This window comes from Oryzias latipes, chromosome 15, assembly GCF_002234675.1.
Source record: "Oryzias latipes chromosome 15, ASM223467v1".
In the NCBI taxonomy this organism is placed as follows: domain Eukaryota; kingdom Metazoa; phylum Chordata; class Actinopteri; order Beloniformes; family Adrianichthyidae; genus Oryzias; species Oryzias latipes.
In genome coordinates this window covers 15,834,705-15,851,917 of record NC_019873.2, presented here as the reverse complement: position 1 = coordinate 15,851,917, position 17,213 = coordinate 15,834,705, and the positions used below count along the sequence as shown (strand labels likewise).

Sequence of the window (17,213 nt, the reverse complement as noted above, 5' to 3'; positions counted from 1 at the left end):
CTGATGATCTAGAATTATTTGAGATCTGAAAAAAATGTTACCCTTTTTGAATGCATTTAAATATAAATATGGTAACTTTCACTTCTGCACCTTCTGCTAATAGTGTGAGAAGAAGGAAGAGTACATTGAGCGGATCCAGACTCTGGATTTTGAGACCAAAGCTGCTATAGCATCCCACATCCAAGAGGTGCTTCTTTTCTCTTATTCTGTATTTTTTTCTTTGGTTAACTGTTGTTTACCACTCTGTCAGAATTGTATTAAAAATGTAATCATGTTGATTCTCAGGTGACTCATAACCAGGAGAATGTGATGGACCTCCAGTGGTTGGAAAACGGAAACGTTCCCCCTGAAGACTTGGACAATCTCTCCAGAAACTTGGCTTTCCACCTCAAACGGCTGGTGGATGAAAGGGACACACAGCTGGAGGTAACGCAATGACTTCATTGGACTTTTTTTTTTTTAAGTTAACTTTCTTTCTTTCTTTCTTTCCCTTTTGTGCATTTGCTGATGAAAATCAAAGGCTGTTCTGGCATAGTTATGTGGAAATTTTTCCTTTGACCACAAAAGAGCTGCCACAGGAAGGAATGGTTGAAACTGTTAACTGTCATGGATGGAGGAGTTTGTGTTTATGCGTGTGTTTTACTTTGACTATATGCGTCATTTATGGAATTTCAAACCCATGGGGTGAAGATCTTCATTACTGATAAAGTAGAATTACTTTGTGTGATTGTGTGTGGTGGTCCGTTGATGTGTGAATGTGGAGTATTCTAATAGCCTCCAGATTATCACTGAGCTCCACAGCCGCTCTCAATTAAAATCCTATTTCCTGTCGAGGGTACCAGATAAGAATAGGCAGTGTGTGGGTTTTTGTGTACCTTTTATCTCTGCATACAGCTTTATGGGAGCTGGTAGTGGTTTGTCTGCACTTGTAGAGCTTCTCTTTGCTGTTAAGTTTGAGTCCCAGTTTTTGAAGGATCACAAATTTAACTGTTGTGTTTCATCTCTGCAAAACTTCATCTGGCCTTCGTTTTGTTTCCTTCCCTCCAGACCATTGTGGAATTAACCCAGGAGAGGGACTGTGTACAGCTATCCCCACTGGCCTCTTGCACGTCCCAGTCTCCTGGAGACTCCCCGAGTATCAGAAGAACAGAAAGTCGACAGCATCTTTCAGTGGAACTGGCCGACGCCAAGGCTAAAATCAGACGCCTACGGCAGGAACTGTAAGTGCCACAGCCACTGGTAGAGCTGCACCTATTTAAAAACAGAAAGCAAAATGTTCAAGATTTGAAATTTAATTACAATATTGTAAAAACATTGAAATTTTCTCAAATTGTACAGGGAATCATTAGTTACTATCAACCAATCAGGAACAGTGTGAAGATTTAACTTGTGTAAAAATCAAATTAAAGGAGAAAACAGGAAAATGTCAGAGAAAGAAATGCAGAAAAGAAGAATTTTTGTCAATAAAAACTGGTTTAATTAGAACTCACTCTTGGTGAATTTTAGTTTGGAAAATTAAGGAATAAGTAAAGAGCTGATATAATGATTAAAAACATCTGTAAGCACAAATTAACACTGACATTCCAACTTTGCTAATGTTTTACCTTCTCATGTGATCTGAGAAGCAAACTCTCAGTCCCAGGCTTCAAAGAAGCGTGTGACGTTCCTTAACTGATCATTAGAACTGTGTTTTGGAATCCTTCAGTCTCTTGTTGTTTCTGTAAAACCTCATACAAAAATAACGAAATATTTAAAGGGAAAGTATTCTTCTCTTGCTTAATCATCAAAACTAACTAATTTGTAAAGTTGTAAAAGTGTTTTTTTGCAGGACTGTTTAGAAGTCGCGCTTTTGCCTAAACAAGTATGAAAGGGCCAAATAAAAACCAACACCAAATCATAGCCTTCTGACCAAGACTAAAACGTCCCAGTCAGCTGACTCCAGCAAAGCATTGTCCACTTCATTCTGTTGTGCTTCTTTCAAAAGGTGACAAAGCTACAACAAAGTAGAAAACCTTCAAAGATGTCTTTGTCATTGCAGCCTGCTCTTATGACTGTTTTCTGGAGTCATACACAGAGTGGGTGGTGTTTGTTGTGACTACAGGAGCATGCACAGAATCTCACTGTCGATGCAGATCACAGATCTGAGATCTGTGAGTCTGCCACCATCTGTCTGTGACCTCTTTTGTGTGAATGGGTCTGAAGTGAAGAACATCAGGGGGATATATTCCACTCTTAACAATAGAGTGCTTGTTGGTGCCCCTATTTAAGAACCGGTACTTGTGACTTTAATTTGTTGCATGCCATACATAAGCTACCTATGCCAATGTCCCTGTTTTGTTATTGCAAAAAAGCAACATTATAAATATATTACCATTATCATAATCTTAAATATGGTCTTTAAATTATTTGGTAAACCTATAAACGCTCATCTCATCTGAGCTAAGCTTCCAATTTTTCTCTATAGTGTTGTAAGGAATCAGAAAAATTGAACTGAGTTGAACTTTGCAATAGGCAAAGACATTTATGTAAAAAAAAAAAAAGAAATATAAACATTGCAACTTGAAAAGATTTGGTACATTTTTACAAATGGAAACAGCAAAACCATCTAAGAAGCTAAGAGTTGCACTTGATTATTTGTGTGTATTTTTTCTTTTGGCACAAGTGATGAAATGGTTTAGAAAAAAACACTAAAGAAGAGAAGAAGTCACAGAATTAATGTTTAATTTATGCAATTATTACGAAAGTAAATGGGAGGGGGATTGTAGAGAGGAGAAGAAAACAAATTCTGTCTCTCTTGAGATGCAGCAAAACCCTCAGAAGATCTGTGATTAAATAAACCATCTGATGTTAAGTGAAGGAATTTCATGCAAACACTGGGAAGCATCTCAGGAATGTTGTTTACTTTCAACTCTTTGTGACATTCTCCTTTTATACTACAAACTGTATTTGAAACATTAACGTACACAACATTTTAGCAATGTCAGCAATGTCATTACCATTTGTGTTTGGTTAGAACACAAGAAATCAAACTAAATGAGGAGCAGTTCTGTATTTTAAACATTTTCAATAAAGTTTTTTTTTTAACTGAAAGAAATTTGGGAGATGAAAACTTTTGTGACTATATTATTAAAATGTCAGAATGGGTTTTGGAAATGATCATTAGATGTAAAATATTAAACGGTTATAGCATGTGAACAGTTATGACCTCAAGGCCACATTTGCATATGATAACCTTTTTATTAAGTCACAAGATTTGTCATTTGTTGTTTTGTTTTTGTTGTGTGGTGTGAGAACAAAGGCTTGGTTGGCGCGTATTTAGCAGTCATTACAAAAAGGTGTATTTTTTACCTTTGAAATGTGTTTCCTTACTCAAACGTCAATGTTTTAATGCTAAATGCATCATTAGAATCAACCTGAAACACTCATCTCCAAACAGCAAAGTACAAAAGACTTTAAAAAGTTTAGACTTTATAAAACAGTGTTCTGTTTATCATATCTAATCTCCTTAATAATTTAAAAGCTTATTATCAGGGATGCTTACAGTGTTCAAACAATGTTTTTCAGGGAGGAAAAGAGTGAGCAGCTTCTGGACACCAGACAGGAGTTGGAGAACGTTGAAGTGGAACTTAAGAGACTCCAGCAGGATGTGAGACCACAAATTATAGTTGCCTTCACACAAACATTCAACAATCCACTGTCTTCCACTTTCTCCTCCTATTTTTCCAGTGACTTTGTTCCTGCAACTGTGCCTGACTTTAATGAGATGGCAAGCGACTTAGCTCATTACAAGCTATTAGTCCTATTTTTAGCAACAGCCTCACATGGCTTTTGATTTAAAGCGAGCAGCAATTTCTGTGGCAGACTGCTGTAAACAGACTGCATAAAGTAAGAATATTAAAAACAGACCACGTGTGCATTTGGAGTTTGTTCAGGAAAGTTGGTTCATTGTTGTTCAAAGATTGTCATTTAAAAGCTCAAACGCAGTGACATGTCCACATAATGTTCTGTATCTCTGCTGTTTTTCATATGTGCAGAACTATCAGCTGTTATCAGACGCGCGGTCGGCTCGGGCATACCGAGATGAGCTGGATGCACTCAGAGAAAAAGCCATACGAGTCGACAAACTGGAGAGCGATCTTTGCCGGTATAAGGAGAGACTCCATGACATTGAGTTCTTCAAGGCCAGAGTGGAGGTAAAAAACTGTATGAACTGATTGTAAAGCACATTCAACTTAAATCTTATCAACATTGTTTTAATGGTCATATTGAGAACATAAAACAGCAGCATATGACTGAAACAAAGGACACGGTCAACTGTGAAAACTGTTGACTGAAATCTGTATTCAAAACATAAAAAGTCTAATTCTAAACATTAAATCGAATCAGATTACCCAAGAGGGGATACTTGAAATGATCTTTTTTAATACCGCCTTTTCATTTTAACATTGGGGTTTCAATAGGAGCTAAAGGAGGATAACCAAATATTGCTTGAGACCAAGACCATGCTAGAAGAGCAGCTAGATGGTTGCAGAACCCGGTCTGACAAACTTCATCTCTTAGAGAAAGAGAATCTGCAGCTTAAATCAAAGATTCACGACATGGAGATGGTAAGGTAGAAGATTATTGGAATCTTTGCTGTCTCAGCCTTTGTTTATTATTGGAAAATCTACTTGTTTGTGTTCAGGAGCGTGACCTGGACCGTAAGCGTATGGAGGAGCTGTTGGAAGAGAATCTTGTGTTGGAGATGGCCCAGAAACAGAGCATGGATGAGTCCCTGCACCTGGGCTGGGAGCTAGAGCAACTGTCAAAGACACCAGAGCTGACTGAGGGTGAGCTGCCGATCCCGGGGTTTGATTAAAATAAACACAGAGAATTGGGGAAAAAGCTGTGAAAAAAACTTTTAGAATGAATGTGTCAAACAGCTGACAGTCACCTCAATGGGTCAGGTTAGAAGCCACAGATGGCTGGCAGACTCGGGTTTGGTCTGTGTCTCTAATTCTTGGCATGGTCCCACTTGGATCCATCTGGATTTGCCAGCTTCAGTGTGCTTTCTTTCCACCTGACTAAGGCCTCTACTGTAATTAATATTCTGTGGCTCCTGAAGCTGTACCTAAGCTGTAGGTTTGGATCATAGGAGTGTTAAGAGGTTTAACTAATTAGGATTTGGATAAGGACTTTGTGTGGGTGGCTGTTTGTTAAAAGGGGCTTTACAAGCTGTAAGACATGTAGAGTTTGACCAAAGGACTCATTACTTATGCTCTTTTTTATTGTTGGGTTTTGTTTGGTGGAAATATTGTATTAATATTTAATTGTCTTCTGTTACCTAAATGATCTATTATTTTCTAACATGTTAACATTCACACAGTCCCACAGAAGTCTCTAGGAGAAGAGGTGAAGGATCTGACCTCAAGTCGACTCTTGAAACTGGAGAAAGACAATCAGGCTTTACTGAAGACTGTGGAGGAGCTCAGAGGAGCAGGCAGTGCAGAAACCATATCAAAGCTGGCCAAAGTCAACCAAGAGAACCAGAAACTAAACCAGAAAGTAAGAAATTGAGATTAGATGTTTCTTTGTGCAGGTCTTGGCAGCTTTTTTTTTATAGAGATAAGGTGTATGGGATAATAAAATGTGCTTATTATGAAAGCTGTGGTTTTGTTGCCTTTAACTTGGCATATAGAAATACCTATTGGAATTTACAAATTCATTGAGTTTATTTATAAATAAACTCAATAATTCTGTAGTAAAATGCATCTAAAAGTGTGAAATGTAATAATCTTTGAACCAGTATTTTGTTGCATCCTCCCTGTTCTTAGCAGTAGACTTTGTCTCACGCTGACTACAGCAATAAAAGAGGAGAAAGGAGAGGGAGGACAGAGAGGGGGATAGGAGGATAAAAGCAAAGCTGTAAATCCAGTCACCCCTGCACTGTCTTCTCTTTTCCTGTCTTCGACACTCAAACGCCCCTCGCTAAGAAAGTCTCCCAGCTATTTTCAGAGACATAAGACTCTCCTGTGTTCCCTGAGCAAAATAAATCGAAGTTTTTGTCACCAACAAAGAGTGGGGAATTTATTTCTCAGTGACTTGAACTCAAGCTGAAGCAAATTAGAGAATGAAAGCTAACTGGAAACTCGTGGCATAGAAACGATCTCATTAAATCCTGAAAATATCTAGATTTTATTTCCTGCAGACTTAATAATGAAACGGGTTCTGTTTTTGTATTAAAATTTGATTCCTTCTATAAGATTGTAAAACCGTGAAAAATAGATGACTCTGCAAGTTCATCTAAGGTTCTTTGAGCCTTCTGCAACTGGAGGAAACAATTCCCAACTTTAATAATAAAATAAACAACTGTTCCACAGTTATAATTCTGTTATAATTTTGATCATTTTATTTTAATTTATTTATTTTATTTATTCATTTATTTTTCACTTTATTTTAAAATTATCTATTTTTTTTGTTTACAGCTGGAGCGACTGGAGAGTGAGCTGATGGCAGATAGAGAGTCTCTCCGGAGCGCAGAGACGCTCAGCATGGACCTGATGAAGGAGAAAGCTTTACTAGAGAAGACTCTAGAAACTCTAAGAGAAAACTCTGAGAGACAGGTACAAACACACCTATTTATTCAGAAATTGTAATTCATAGATTATCAAAGTTATGCTCATTATATCAGTACTTTTTAAAAAGTATTTGCCAAATATAGGACACCCTCCACGATGATCCAAAATTCATTTTTTCATAACTGATTATATACAAACATTTGTACTCAAAGCTCAGTGTAATTTATTGAAGTTTGAGTTTAACTGAGAAAAGTCTTGTTATTGATTTGCTTTTGGCTCAGCGTATTATCTAGTGTTTGCTGTCATTAATGTTTTATTGACTGTGAAGCAGTCTGTGGCCCAGAGGCAGCCGCTCACTTTGTGTCTGTGGAGACTTTGTAGCTGTTAGACCCAAATCTGACACCTTTGATTAGTCTAACCATCTGATTTGTTAAATCCGGCTTTGATGAGCTTGAGAGAGAAAGAAAACAGATCTGCCCTCTCGGATTACTTCAGGAGTTGCCATCAGGCTGGTTGTCACCGCATGGAGATCTGAGATAACCTCCTGGTTTATTGTTATGAAGCTGATCTAAAAAAAATCCCTTCTGCTCTCTTTCATTGTGCGTGTTATGAAGTACAAGTAGTCACGTGAATCAGTTTCCTTCAACACGCAGCTGCTTGTTTAAACACAGCTTCAGGTGATGATTTAAACCTCTGCTGTCTGCTCTCCAGCTGAAGGGTTTGGAGCAGGAAAACAAGCACCTGAGCCAGACTATGTCATCCCTGCGTCAGCGCTCCCAGGTCGGAGCGGAGGCCCGGGTCAAGGATGTTGAGAAAGAAAATCGAGTTCTTCATGAGTCAATCTGCGAGACGACAGCCAAACTGAATAAAATAGAGTTTGAAAGGAAGCAGCTACGTGAGTGATATCTAGTCTGTCTGAGGAATACTTTCAGCAATAATTCAAAAACAGTTTTTTTGTTTTGTGAGACTAAGACATTTTTTTATGCAGGTAAGGATCTTGAAATGATGAAAGACAAAGGTGAAAGAGCAGAGGAGCTGGAGATTCAGATCCAGAAACTGGAGAGGGACAACGAGAGCCTTCTAAAAAAAGTTGCCAGCCTTGGAATCACCTGTGAAAAGGTCTGGTTTTTAATATTTCTTTTTCCTGTTTTTGTCATTAGATGTGTGACAGTAATTAAAAAAAAGTTTATAATATAATCATTCAGCAGTCTAAATTATTTGGCTTGAAGATGATTACCGGTACTTGTAGGTATCATCTTTGGAGAAGGAGAACACTGAACTAGAAGCTGAGGGCCGCCGTCTCAAAAAGAAACTGGATGCTCTGAAGAACGTAGCTTTCCAGCTAGAGGCTCTGGAAAAGGAAAACTCTCAGTTGGAACAGGAAAACCTGGAGCTCCGGCGCTCAGCTGAGAGCCTGCGGTCAGCGGGGGCCAAAGCTGCTCAGCTTGAAGCCGAGAACAGGGAGCTGGAAAGCGAGAAGAGCCAGCTGAAGCGCAACTTGGAGCTGCTCAAAGCCTCTTCTAAGAAGACTGAGAGGTTAGAGGTAAGCCAAGCCAGACAAGAGGTGCTTTTGCTGACGGAGTCCTCAGACCTGCTTAAATACAGCTGTGTAAATAACAAAAAGGGGCCTAAAAATAAAGTGTGTCTAATTCATACGTCTAAAGAGATGCTGTGGTCTTCCTGGGTTATGCTTACCAAAATAAGGGTTTATTTTCTCTACTAAACATTGTGAAAAATTTCCATTTAGAAATATTTCCACTGAGGTAGCACTAAACTGCTTCTGGAATATGGGGCCACTAGGGACCAGCACAAGTAGACCATGGAGAACTTTATTTTCTAATCTGGCTGTTCTCCTCCCAGGTGAGCTACCAGGGCCTAGATACGGAGAACCAGCGCCTGCAGAAAGCTCTAGAGAACAGCAGCAAGAAGATCCAGCAGCTGGAGGCTGAACTGCAAGACGTGGAAACGGAGAATCAGACGCTCCAGCGAAACCTGGAGGAACTCAAGATCTCCAGCAAACGACTTGAGCAGCTCGAACAAGAGGTAAGTTTACGTTCAGAAAAGGAAAAAAATGTCTTATTCTTCTGCCTTACGGAAACATGTAGTTTTGCTTGACAACTTGTGTTGTTTTTTTCTTCTGAATGGTTTTATTGTGAGGATAATGAGAGCAGTTTAGTAATTAAAGTTGAGACAGACTAAAAACTGCTTTGATGATCATTTAAAAACAAATCTTAAACAAAAGAAAAAGTTAAGAAGATAATATTTAAGAAGTGTTAGCAGAAGTGGCAAATCAGTTTAACTTCATTTTGATGATTTTACAGCCAATTTTTCCCTGCAGAGATGGATTATCCCAGATTATTTTGGGGTTTTTTGGCTTTTGATTTAAACCTTGCTCACTTTAGCCAAACATCCATGTACAAGCCATTTAGACCATAAGTAATCCCATCCGATGCTGTTTTACCCATCTGTGCTTCATTACATGCCGTCCTTCCCCAGAACAAGAATCTGGAACAGGAAAGCTCCCAGCTGGAGAAAGACAAAAAGCTTCTGGAGAAGGAGAACAAGCGGCTGAGGCAGCAGGCTGAGATCCGGGATTCCAAGTTGGAAGACTGCAACCACAGAATCTCCTCTCTTGAAAAAGAGAATCGAACCATGGGCAAGGAGATGATTTTCTTCAAGGACTCCTGCACAAGAGTCAAAGAGCTGGAGAAAGAGAACAAGGAGCTGGTCAAACTGACCAATATTGATAAGAAGACACTGATGACTCTCAGAGAAGTATGCTCTTTATTTATGTTTTTTTTTTTTTTTTAAGTAATGCACATTCATGTGAACAGTAACAATCACAACTTTACTAACAATATTGTTTGAATTTACTTTGGATTAACTATTTCTTTAAAAAATTGTCTTTGTGGATTATTACATTTGAAGTGTTCAAAACTGATTGTGTGTTTAGGAGCTTGTCAGTGAGAAGCTTCGCACTCAACAGATTAATAATGATTTAGAGAAACTGACGCACGAGTTGGAGAAGATTGGGCTAACCAAAGATAGGCTGCTTGATGACGAGAGCTCAGATGACAGGTATCTCTTATTACAAAACTACAATTGCTACTATGTTTATTTATGTTTATTTATTTATTTTATCATAAATCTGTTTCCTATTTGAGAGCTACATAAGTAAAAGTGATCTAAAAATTTAGGATGTCAAAGATTGTCTATTTTGGGCTTGTTTTCAGACACTGGTGCAGACTTTGGTGCAAGATAAACAGGAGTGATCTTGTTTTTTTTGTACAACTGATTTTTCGGATTATTGTAGAAGTGTAGTATGTTTAATAAATAGCCCTTGGTGCTTGAGTGATAAACTCCTCCTGAAGTTGATCACATTTCATAAATGAGCAAGGCTACGGCATGAAAAGCAACCTTTTATATGATTTTTGGGATATTCTTGTTGTGATCTTTTTATCCAAGTATTTTTTGCCTTTTATCTTAGGTTTAAGTTGTTGGAAAGTAAACTGGAGTCAACTCTGAAATCATCTTTGGAGATTAAAGAGGAGAAAATCGCCTCTCTGGAGGCCAGACTGCAAGAGTCCTCCAACCTCAACCAGCAACTGCGGCAGGAACTGAAAACAGTTAGTCAAACAGCAAAACACCCAGTTTCCTACAGGCATCAAAACAAATGCATCTTGACTCAAATCTGTAACTGTGTGGATTTTAGTGGATGATTTCATTCCCTTCCTGCAGTAAAAACAAAAATTCTAGTAACAATTTCCCGGTCTGATACATTATTCAGTCATCTATTCGTGAATCAGCAGAAGTCTGAACAACTGAATGGGATGGCAATCCAAACATTACAAAATGTACAGTTAGACGCATGAACCTTTGTTTAGAAATACTTCCTTTGATTAAACTTTTTTTCTATAAATACCTTTATGCTATTATCTGCTCTTTTGATTTACATAATGCTTACGTTGATCATAATTTACTGAGGAATCGTCAAACTTCGGAGTTCATTTCGCTCTTGTCTCATCCAAGGTAAAGAAAAACTATGAGGCGTTGCGTCAGAGGGAAGAGGAGGAGAGGATGGTTCACAGCTCCCCCCCTAAAGGAGGCAAAGACCCACAAACTGACAATAAATGGGCGAAAGAGAGCCATGAAGCCACCAGAGAGCTGCTGAAAGTGAAAGACAGACTCATTGAGGTGGAGAGGAATGTAAGTTTATATTGCCTATTTGATATGCCTTCTGTGGGTTTCTCCATCTCACTTGTGACTGTTTTTTATCAAACGTTTATTTTTTCTCTCTAGAATGCAACTCTGCAGGCTGAGAAAGTGGCTTTGAGGAGCCAGCTCAAACAACTGGAAACTCAGAGCTCCAACCTGCAAGCTCAGATAGTCGCCCTGCAGAGACAGACTGCCTCTTTACAAGAGAACAACACAATTCTACAGACCCAGAATGCGAAGCTGCAGGTAAAGAAATCTCATTACCTCCAGGTAGCAGTGTATGACCACTTTCTGAAAGACTTCAGTATGCACAAACAGATTTATAAAGCATATGATGATTGCATTCTTAGGTCAGAAGCAGCTTTTAAATATTAATAACAAGCCTTTTGTTGTTCATTGGAGTTTGCCTTTGTCTTCCAGTTCTTCTTAAGTTCAGCAGTTTACAGTAACCACATAGTAGCAGCTAATATAGCTCTATGTTCAATGTGTATGTTGCTGTCTTTGTAAAAATGAGCTGTGTGCAGCTATTTATGTGTGTGCTGCAGGGATAAACCTTTGTAGACACAGAAAATGCATCATCATGTGGACTGTGTGTGTGTGTTTTTTGTGTCAAGGTGTGAGCAAACACACTATTTATGACTGAAGAGGGATTTGAGTCTGGGAATTTACTGTGACTTTAAGAAGAACATGAAAAGAATAATTTTCCTGCCATGTTTATAGAGGAAATGTCACACCGAGAGAAAAAATGAACTGTGCAGTTTAGGTCAACAGTGCCCCCTGCTGACCTAAACTGCAACTACTTTTCTTTTCTCTACTAATATTTAAAAAGGAAAACTACATTTGTTTTAGTTTTCTAAAGCCTTCATCTTTTCTGCCTTGTCTGTTCTTCTTTGTAGGTGGAGAACTCCACGCTAAGCTCGCAGGGTGCAGCTCTCATGGCCCAGAATGCCCAGCTGCAGAGCCAGCAAAGCGGCGTGGAGGGAGAGCGAGATGGAGCACTTAAAGACAAAGAGGAGCTGAGAGCTACTTATGAGCTGCTGCTCCGAGATCACGAGAAGTTGGCAGCACTCCACGAAAGGCAGGCAGCTGAATATGAAGCTCTAATTGGGAAGCATGGTGGCCTGAAGACCTCGCACAAGAGCCTGGAGCAACAACACAGGGACTTAGAAGACAAGTAAGTCCTGCCTCAGGGGGAATCCTTTTATTTAATCCTATTTGAGTCAAAAACATGTTTTGATGCATGTTTGTGTTCAGGTACAAACAGCTTTTGCAGAGAAAGGGGGATCTGGAGGAGCTGGAGAAAAACCTGAGAGGACAACAGGATAAAATGGCTCTTGAAAAAGAGAGTCACGAGGCCACAGCTGACCAGTACAAAATGCTTAAAGAGGAGAATGAAAGGTCAGGGGAAACTATGTCAAAATGCTTTTTGTGAACAAATCATAGGCACTGTTTTCTTTTGCATGATGAAAAACCCCCACAGTCCCTTAAGTTGTTGTGTATGAGCCACCTACACATGCTTTAATGCCAAATCTTATGGCATCTGTGAAATTAAAGAACTCCTCAACATCAAGACAATTCTATTTTTCCTTTACTAGAAAGTATCCTGTCTTTGGCTAGGACAATCCTCAAATCTAGAGATTTTCTCTTTTTGTGCACAGGAGGAAAATCTAAATCTAAAAATAAATGATCCTGCTGTCATTTGATAAAATGTCCCTCTTTTCAGATTGAATTCAAGCTATCGTCAGCTGTTGAAGGACAATGAGAATCTTCAGCTGGATCATAAGAGCATAAAAAGCCAGCTGAACAGTGCCAAACTGGAGCAAACCAAGCTGGAAGCTGAGTTCTCTAAACTGAAGGAGCAGTACCAGCAGCTGGACATCACCTCCACCAAGCTCACAAACCAGTGTGAAGTGAGTAGAGCATCATTTTCTTTCATGTTTCCATGAATTTTTTTTCCAGCCTCTAAAACAATCTTTTTTTTCTGATTTTAGTTACTAAGCCAACTCAAAGGAAACTTGGAGGAAGAAAACCGCCATCTGTTGGACCAAATCCAGACCCTCATGTTACAGAATCGCACACTTCTGGAACAAACGATGGAGAGCAAGGACCTGTTCCATGTTGAGCAAAGACAATACATGTAAATCCAGAGCAAAACTTTTTTTTTTGAATCTGTTTTAACAAAAAAAACTGTCTAAATGCATCACAAGAGAGATTTTGGTTTCAGGCGAAGAAACACAAATACTAAGATTTTGATTTCCTCTCTGAATTTTTTTAGCGACAAATTAAATGAGCTGAGGAGGCAAAAGGAGAAGCTAGAAGAGAAGATCATGGACCAATACAAATTTTATGACCCTTCACCACCACGCAGGTAACTGAGGGTTCCAAATGAAAAACAAACAGAAACGTGTCAACACAGTGTTTGAGATGACATGATTTTTCTTGTAGGCGTGGTAACTGGATCACTCTGAAGATGAAAAAGCTAATAAAGCCGAAGAGTCGGGAGAGGATGCGTTCCCTCACGCTGACTCCATCTCACTCAGAATGCGGTGACGGTTTCCTGACGCTTCCCATAGACAGCCAGGACAGCTCATCTATCGGCTCTGGCTCCAACTCGCTGGATGACACTCTGAAACAGAAAAGTAGCATCAGTGAGTACCAACTGCAGCTTTTGTTTAAAAGGCTGATTAAAAGGCTCCTCTGCACCCTTGAAACATCCAGGCTGTCAAACTGTCCTGCTTTAGTGGGTTTGTACAGTATATCTGAATGTTGACATGAGGCTTTTCCTTCCTAACTGCTCATTTGCTTCTTTATCTCTCTGCAAAAAAGGGAGGAGAGGGCAGCAGTCCCATGCCCAAGGGCAGGGTTCCTCCAATGGTATGCTGCGGATTGGGAGGGAGGGCGGGGCTTATGATCCGACTGTCATGTCTCTGGGGGCATGTTTTCGTGAGTCCATTGTCTGTGTCACTCGACAGTCATAGAGGTTACAGCTGAGCTGCGCAGAAAAACAAGGTTGACTGGTGAAATATCGCCTTGAACAGAATGGGTGCACTTGATTCCTGCTGTCGTATTTGTGTTCAAAGAATTGCTAAATAAGCAAATCACTGGTGTCAGTGAAAGTACACAACAGGTCCAAAGTTTTACAACAGTCCAGTGTTTTCAATTCCAGCTGGCAAGTGTGTAGAGTAATGTCTTAATGCACTCTAAAATGTTGGAAAAAGAAATGTGGGAATCAAGTTTTAGACCTAAGTCGGCTGTCTGCAACCTTTAATTCTAAAAGAGCCATTTGGTCTGTTTTTTTTTTTACAGACTATAGCTTTCAAAGATTTACAATACTTGAGTTATAATAGTTTTATGATTTTAATATTATTTTTGACAGCAGCCCTTCAAAATAAAATACACCCTTAGTCGAAAAGATCCTCCTGCCGCAGCAAAATTTACCTGAATTAAGAATACAAGAAAGCCAGATCAGACAGCATTTTCTATCATTATGGTGCACTGGCAATCCTTTTTTACCATTAAACATAAACTTGAAGATTTCTTTAAAAAAATTATAGGTTACGTGTAAATGCAATTAACTCGGCCTCTGAACAGCAGCTAGATTTTGTGCTTTAAGCTTATTTTGGTTATAAACCCCTCTGACTGCAGATTAAACCGATTACCATCATTTTGCTCTATCTGTTATCATAATTGATAACTCTAGGTGTATTTCTACCAGAGAACTGTAGGCTGGAGCCTTCTCTTCAAAGCTCAATCTGAGATCTGCTAACAAAGCTCACAGTTGAGCTGTGCTTGAAGCTTTCTCCTGTATTTGGCTCCCGCAGATGTTAACTCTCAGAAACTTGTCCTCTGATTCAGTTGGGACCTTGTTTATAGTGGTCAGTCTATCTTCCATTGCCTTTTTCTTGTCATTCTCAAACATTATTTTCAACTGTATGATATTGTTTAACTGAAGGTTAGGTACCACATTCTCTTTTGATATTGATATTTATTATGTTCAGCTTAATAATTAATAATCACGTGAATCAAGAGCACCCTGTGTGGTTCAAACATCAACTTCTACAGCTGTATTTCAGCCCCACATCTGTTTGAGTTATACCTTCAAAAGCTTAGAGGCCCTTATGAACTGACCTGTTGGTCTGTGCTGCTCACCTGTAAAACAGACATAAGTTACCATAGCATCATAGATATTAAATGGTGCAATTCATTGTGGCTCAGATTTAATCCTGACACAACAGGTTCTTCACATTCAGAGCTTCTTATGGGGTACTTAGAATTGCAGTTTTTTTTTAGTTTAGTTTAGTAGGTCGGCGTGCAAATGTACCACGAATCATTCCTAGCAGTCAATTAATGGCAGCATTAGCTGCAGTTTATTCTTTATGGTCCCCTCCCTCCCTATTGCACCCTTTAATACGGTTTGTCGTCCATGTCTCATCTAGGTTTCTTCATGTATGGTTATGTCGTTTGTAGTATGTCATTTATGAAACCAGTTTTAGGTGCGGTAAACAGATTTTAGAACCGCTACCCTAAGGAAAGTGTTGTGCCGATAGAATGTGAAAGTGTGTGTTCCCATAACATGCAACATGCTTTTGTTTTTGTTTTCTCCTCTTTTTGTTGACATGTTTTTGTATAATATTCATCTCTTCAGTATTTTTCCGCATTTACACTTAGTTAGTCAGAGGCTTTCCTGTTTATTTGAGAAACTTGCACAGAAATGTACAAATTGGTTTTTATTTTATTATTTTTTTAATCTTAGTTGTAAAATTTAATACACATGATGGGGACTTTAAGCCATTTAACTTCCCTCTAACTAAACAACATTTTATATCCGTTTTTCAGTATATTTCTTACCTTATTTTTAATAGAATATTAATAAAAGATAGAATTCCTATTACTGTACAGTTTTTAGGAAAGCCTAGTTAATGATCTGATCATCGGTCTGTATTGTCTGTTTAGTTGAGTGTCCAGAACTCAGCTTTTTTCTGCTCATGTCTTCCCTGGCCCCAAATGTGCTAACGTTAACCACATCCGTCTGTTCTGTCCTTCTTTTTCTATTTTTTTTCTTCTACTCCTCTACCTCCCCTGGGCTTGCTCTGTCACTCTCCCTCCCCCTGTCCGTCTCACTGTCCGTCTGTCTCTGGCGGCACTCTGACAGCTATAAAAAGGTTGCCTTTCATGAGGAACAGATCCAAGGACAAAGACAAGGTCAAGGCCATCTACCGGCGCTCCATGTGTAAGACCTCCGATAGCCGTCACGCTAGCCTTCCTCTCCCTCCTATTGTGGTGTGCTGCGAGAAACAAAGGAGGACGAAGCCGCTGATGTCAGGGCGGGAGCATTGTGGGATGATAACAGAGCAGCTCAGGTTTCCTTCCCAGCTGCTGTGACTGAACAGTTTGGTCAGAGTTTGTAGATTTCTCTTGTTTTGTTCCCCCACGCTGCTCCTGGTGACATCAGTTGCTTTTCCTCAACTCTTTCCTAGTAAAGACCACGCCTACATCACTTCCTCTGCCAAACGCATTATGCTCCACCCTTCCCTGTAGACCTATAAGCCTTCACCAATGAAATTCACTTCGTTGTCATAATGTATTGATAAAACATTTAAAAACAATCACATGTAGGTATAAGGGACATGGATGTGAGTCATGGTATTCTTTTTTGTGTTGTGTTGTCTTGTTTTTTTGCATTGTATCCAAAGCAAACTGTTTTGTCGCTACATGAATCAGCGTGCCGCTTGGTGTCATCTGTGGGGTCATTTTGTCTTTTTGAATGAATGAAAGGCTTTTTGAAGTTGTCAGGTTGGCTGTTCAGCTGAGATGGTAGGAGACACTGTGGTCCTGTCTTTCACAAGCCTGCAACAGTTTGCTTCCACTTTTGTTTTTGCAGCATGCCAAAAAAAAATGGAACCACAGCCATCGGCTTGTTTGTAACTCTCTCTCTCACGCACCATGAAGGACCTGAAATGGAGCCTTGGTTCTGTCTCTTCTCTTGCCGTCTTGCTTTGTCAGCGTGCTGCATTTCAGATCTTATTCTGCTGACATGGACTCACCTCGCTCACTGCTGCTGCTCGGAGCAGCTCTGCATGCTCTCCTGCTTCTTTCATTGCTTTTGTCTCACAGTGTCTTTATTTCTGCTCCAACATTAACATGGTAGGATTAGAATTGAACATAAACATAAAGAAACATGGATTCATGCTGTCTTCTATTGAAACCAATGACCCTTAGTTTAAAAAAAGTTTTTCATCCCAATTCTGACTCTCAGATTACATTATAAACGTGTGTGAATCATCAATTTATGGCATGATATGTCAATATTTGCATCATGATACTAGTAAACGTCTAACTGCTTAAACAGCATACTGACTATATTCCAAACAAATCCCTATAGTTTTGACCCAAATAGAAGAAGAAACTACATTCTATGTTTACATTTTTGATGCTTAAAGA

At 39.2% G+C, this 17,213-nt stretch overlaps 1 protein-coding gene across 9 annotated transcripts in view; it reads left to right on the top strand.

Moving 5' to 3' along the window:
- ccdc88a (coiled-coil domain containing 88A) overlaps positions 1-17,213 on the top strand; it is a 45,680-nt gene that overhangs the window by 21,680 nt on the left and 6,787 nt on the right. For 6 of the 9 annotated variants that reach the window (XR_002874696.1, XM_023963111.1, XM_023963103.1 and 3 more), the window contains exons 6-31: positions 104-187; positions 286-426; positions 1,048-1,220; positions 3,565-3,646; positions 4,035-4,193; positions 4,461-4,607; positions 4,685-4,829; positions 5,366-5,544; positions 6,465-6,602; positions 7,269-7,452; positions 7,546-7,676; positions 7,807-8,100; positions 8,418-8,600; positions 9,054-9,332; positions 9,511-9,635; positions 10,045-10,183; positions 10,587-10,763; positions 10,857-11,018; positions 11,669-11,946; positions 12,027-12,170; positions 12,496-12,682; positions 12,764-12,909; positions 13,048-13,140; positions 13,218-13,420; positions 13,599-13,646; positions 15,925-16,002. Coding sequence is in view for 8 of the 9 variants with exons in the window: in XM_023963111.1 (XP_023818879.1) it covers positions 104-187; positions 286-426; positions 1,048-1,220; positions 3,565-3,646; positions 4,035-4,193; positions 4,461-4,607; positions 4,685-4,829; positions 5,366-5,544; positions 6,465-6,602; positions 7,269-7,452; positions 7,546-7,676; positions 7,807-8,100; positions 8,418-8,600; positions 9,054-9,332; positions 9,511-9,635; positions 10,045-10,183; positions 10,587-10,763; positions 10,857-11,018; positions 11,669-11,946; positions 12,027-12,170; positions 12,496-12,682; positions 12,764-12,909; positions 13,048-13,140; positions 13,218-13,420; positions 13,599-13,646; positions 15,925-16,002 (4,099 nt within the window). In the remaining variant the exon portion in view is untranslated. The remainder of the gene's footprint in view (positions 1-103; positions 188-285; positions 427-1,047; positions 1,221-3,564; positions 3,647-4,034; positions 4,194-4,460; positions 4,608-4,684; positions 4,830-5,365; positions 5,545-6,464; positions 6,603-7,268; positions 7,453-7,545; positions 7,677-7,806; positions 8,101-8,417; positions 8,601-9,053; positions 9,333-9,510; positions 9,636-10,044; positions 10,184-10,586; positions 10,764-10,856; positions 11,019-11,668; positions 11,947-12,026; positions 12,171-12,495; positions 12,683-12,763; positions 12,910-13,047; positions 13,141-13,217; positions 13,421-13,598; positions 13,647-15,924; positions 16,003-17,213) is intronic. The other 3 variants (XM_023963104.1, XM_023963105.1, XM_023963109.1) reach the window with 3 other exon arrangements.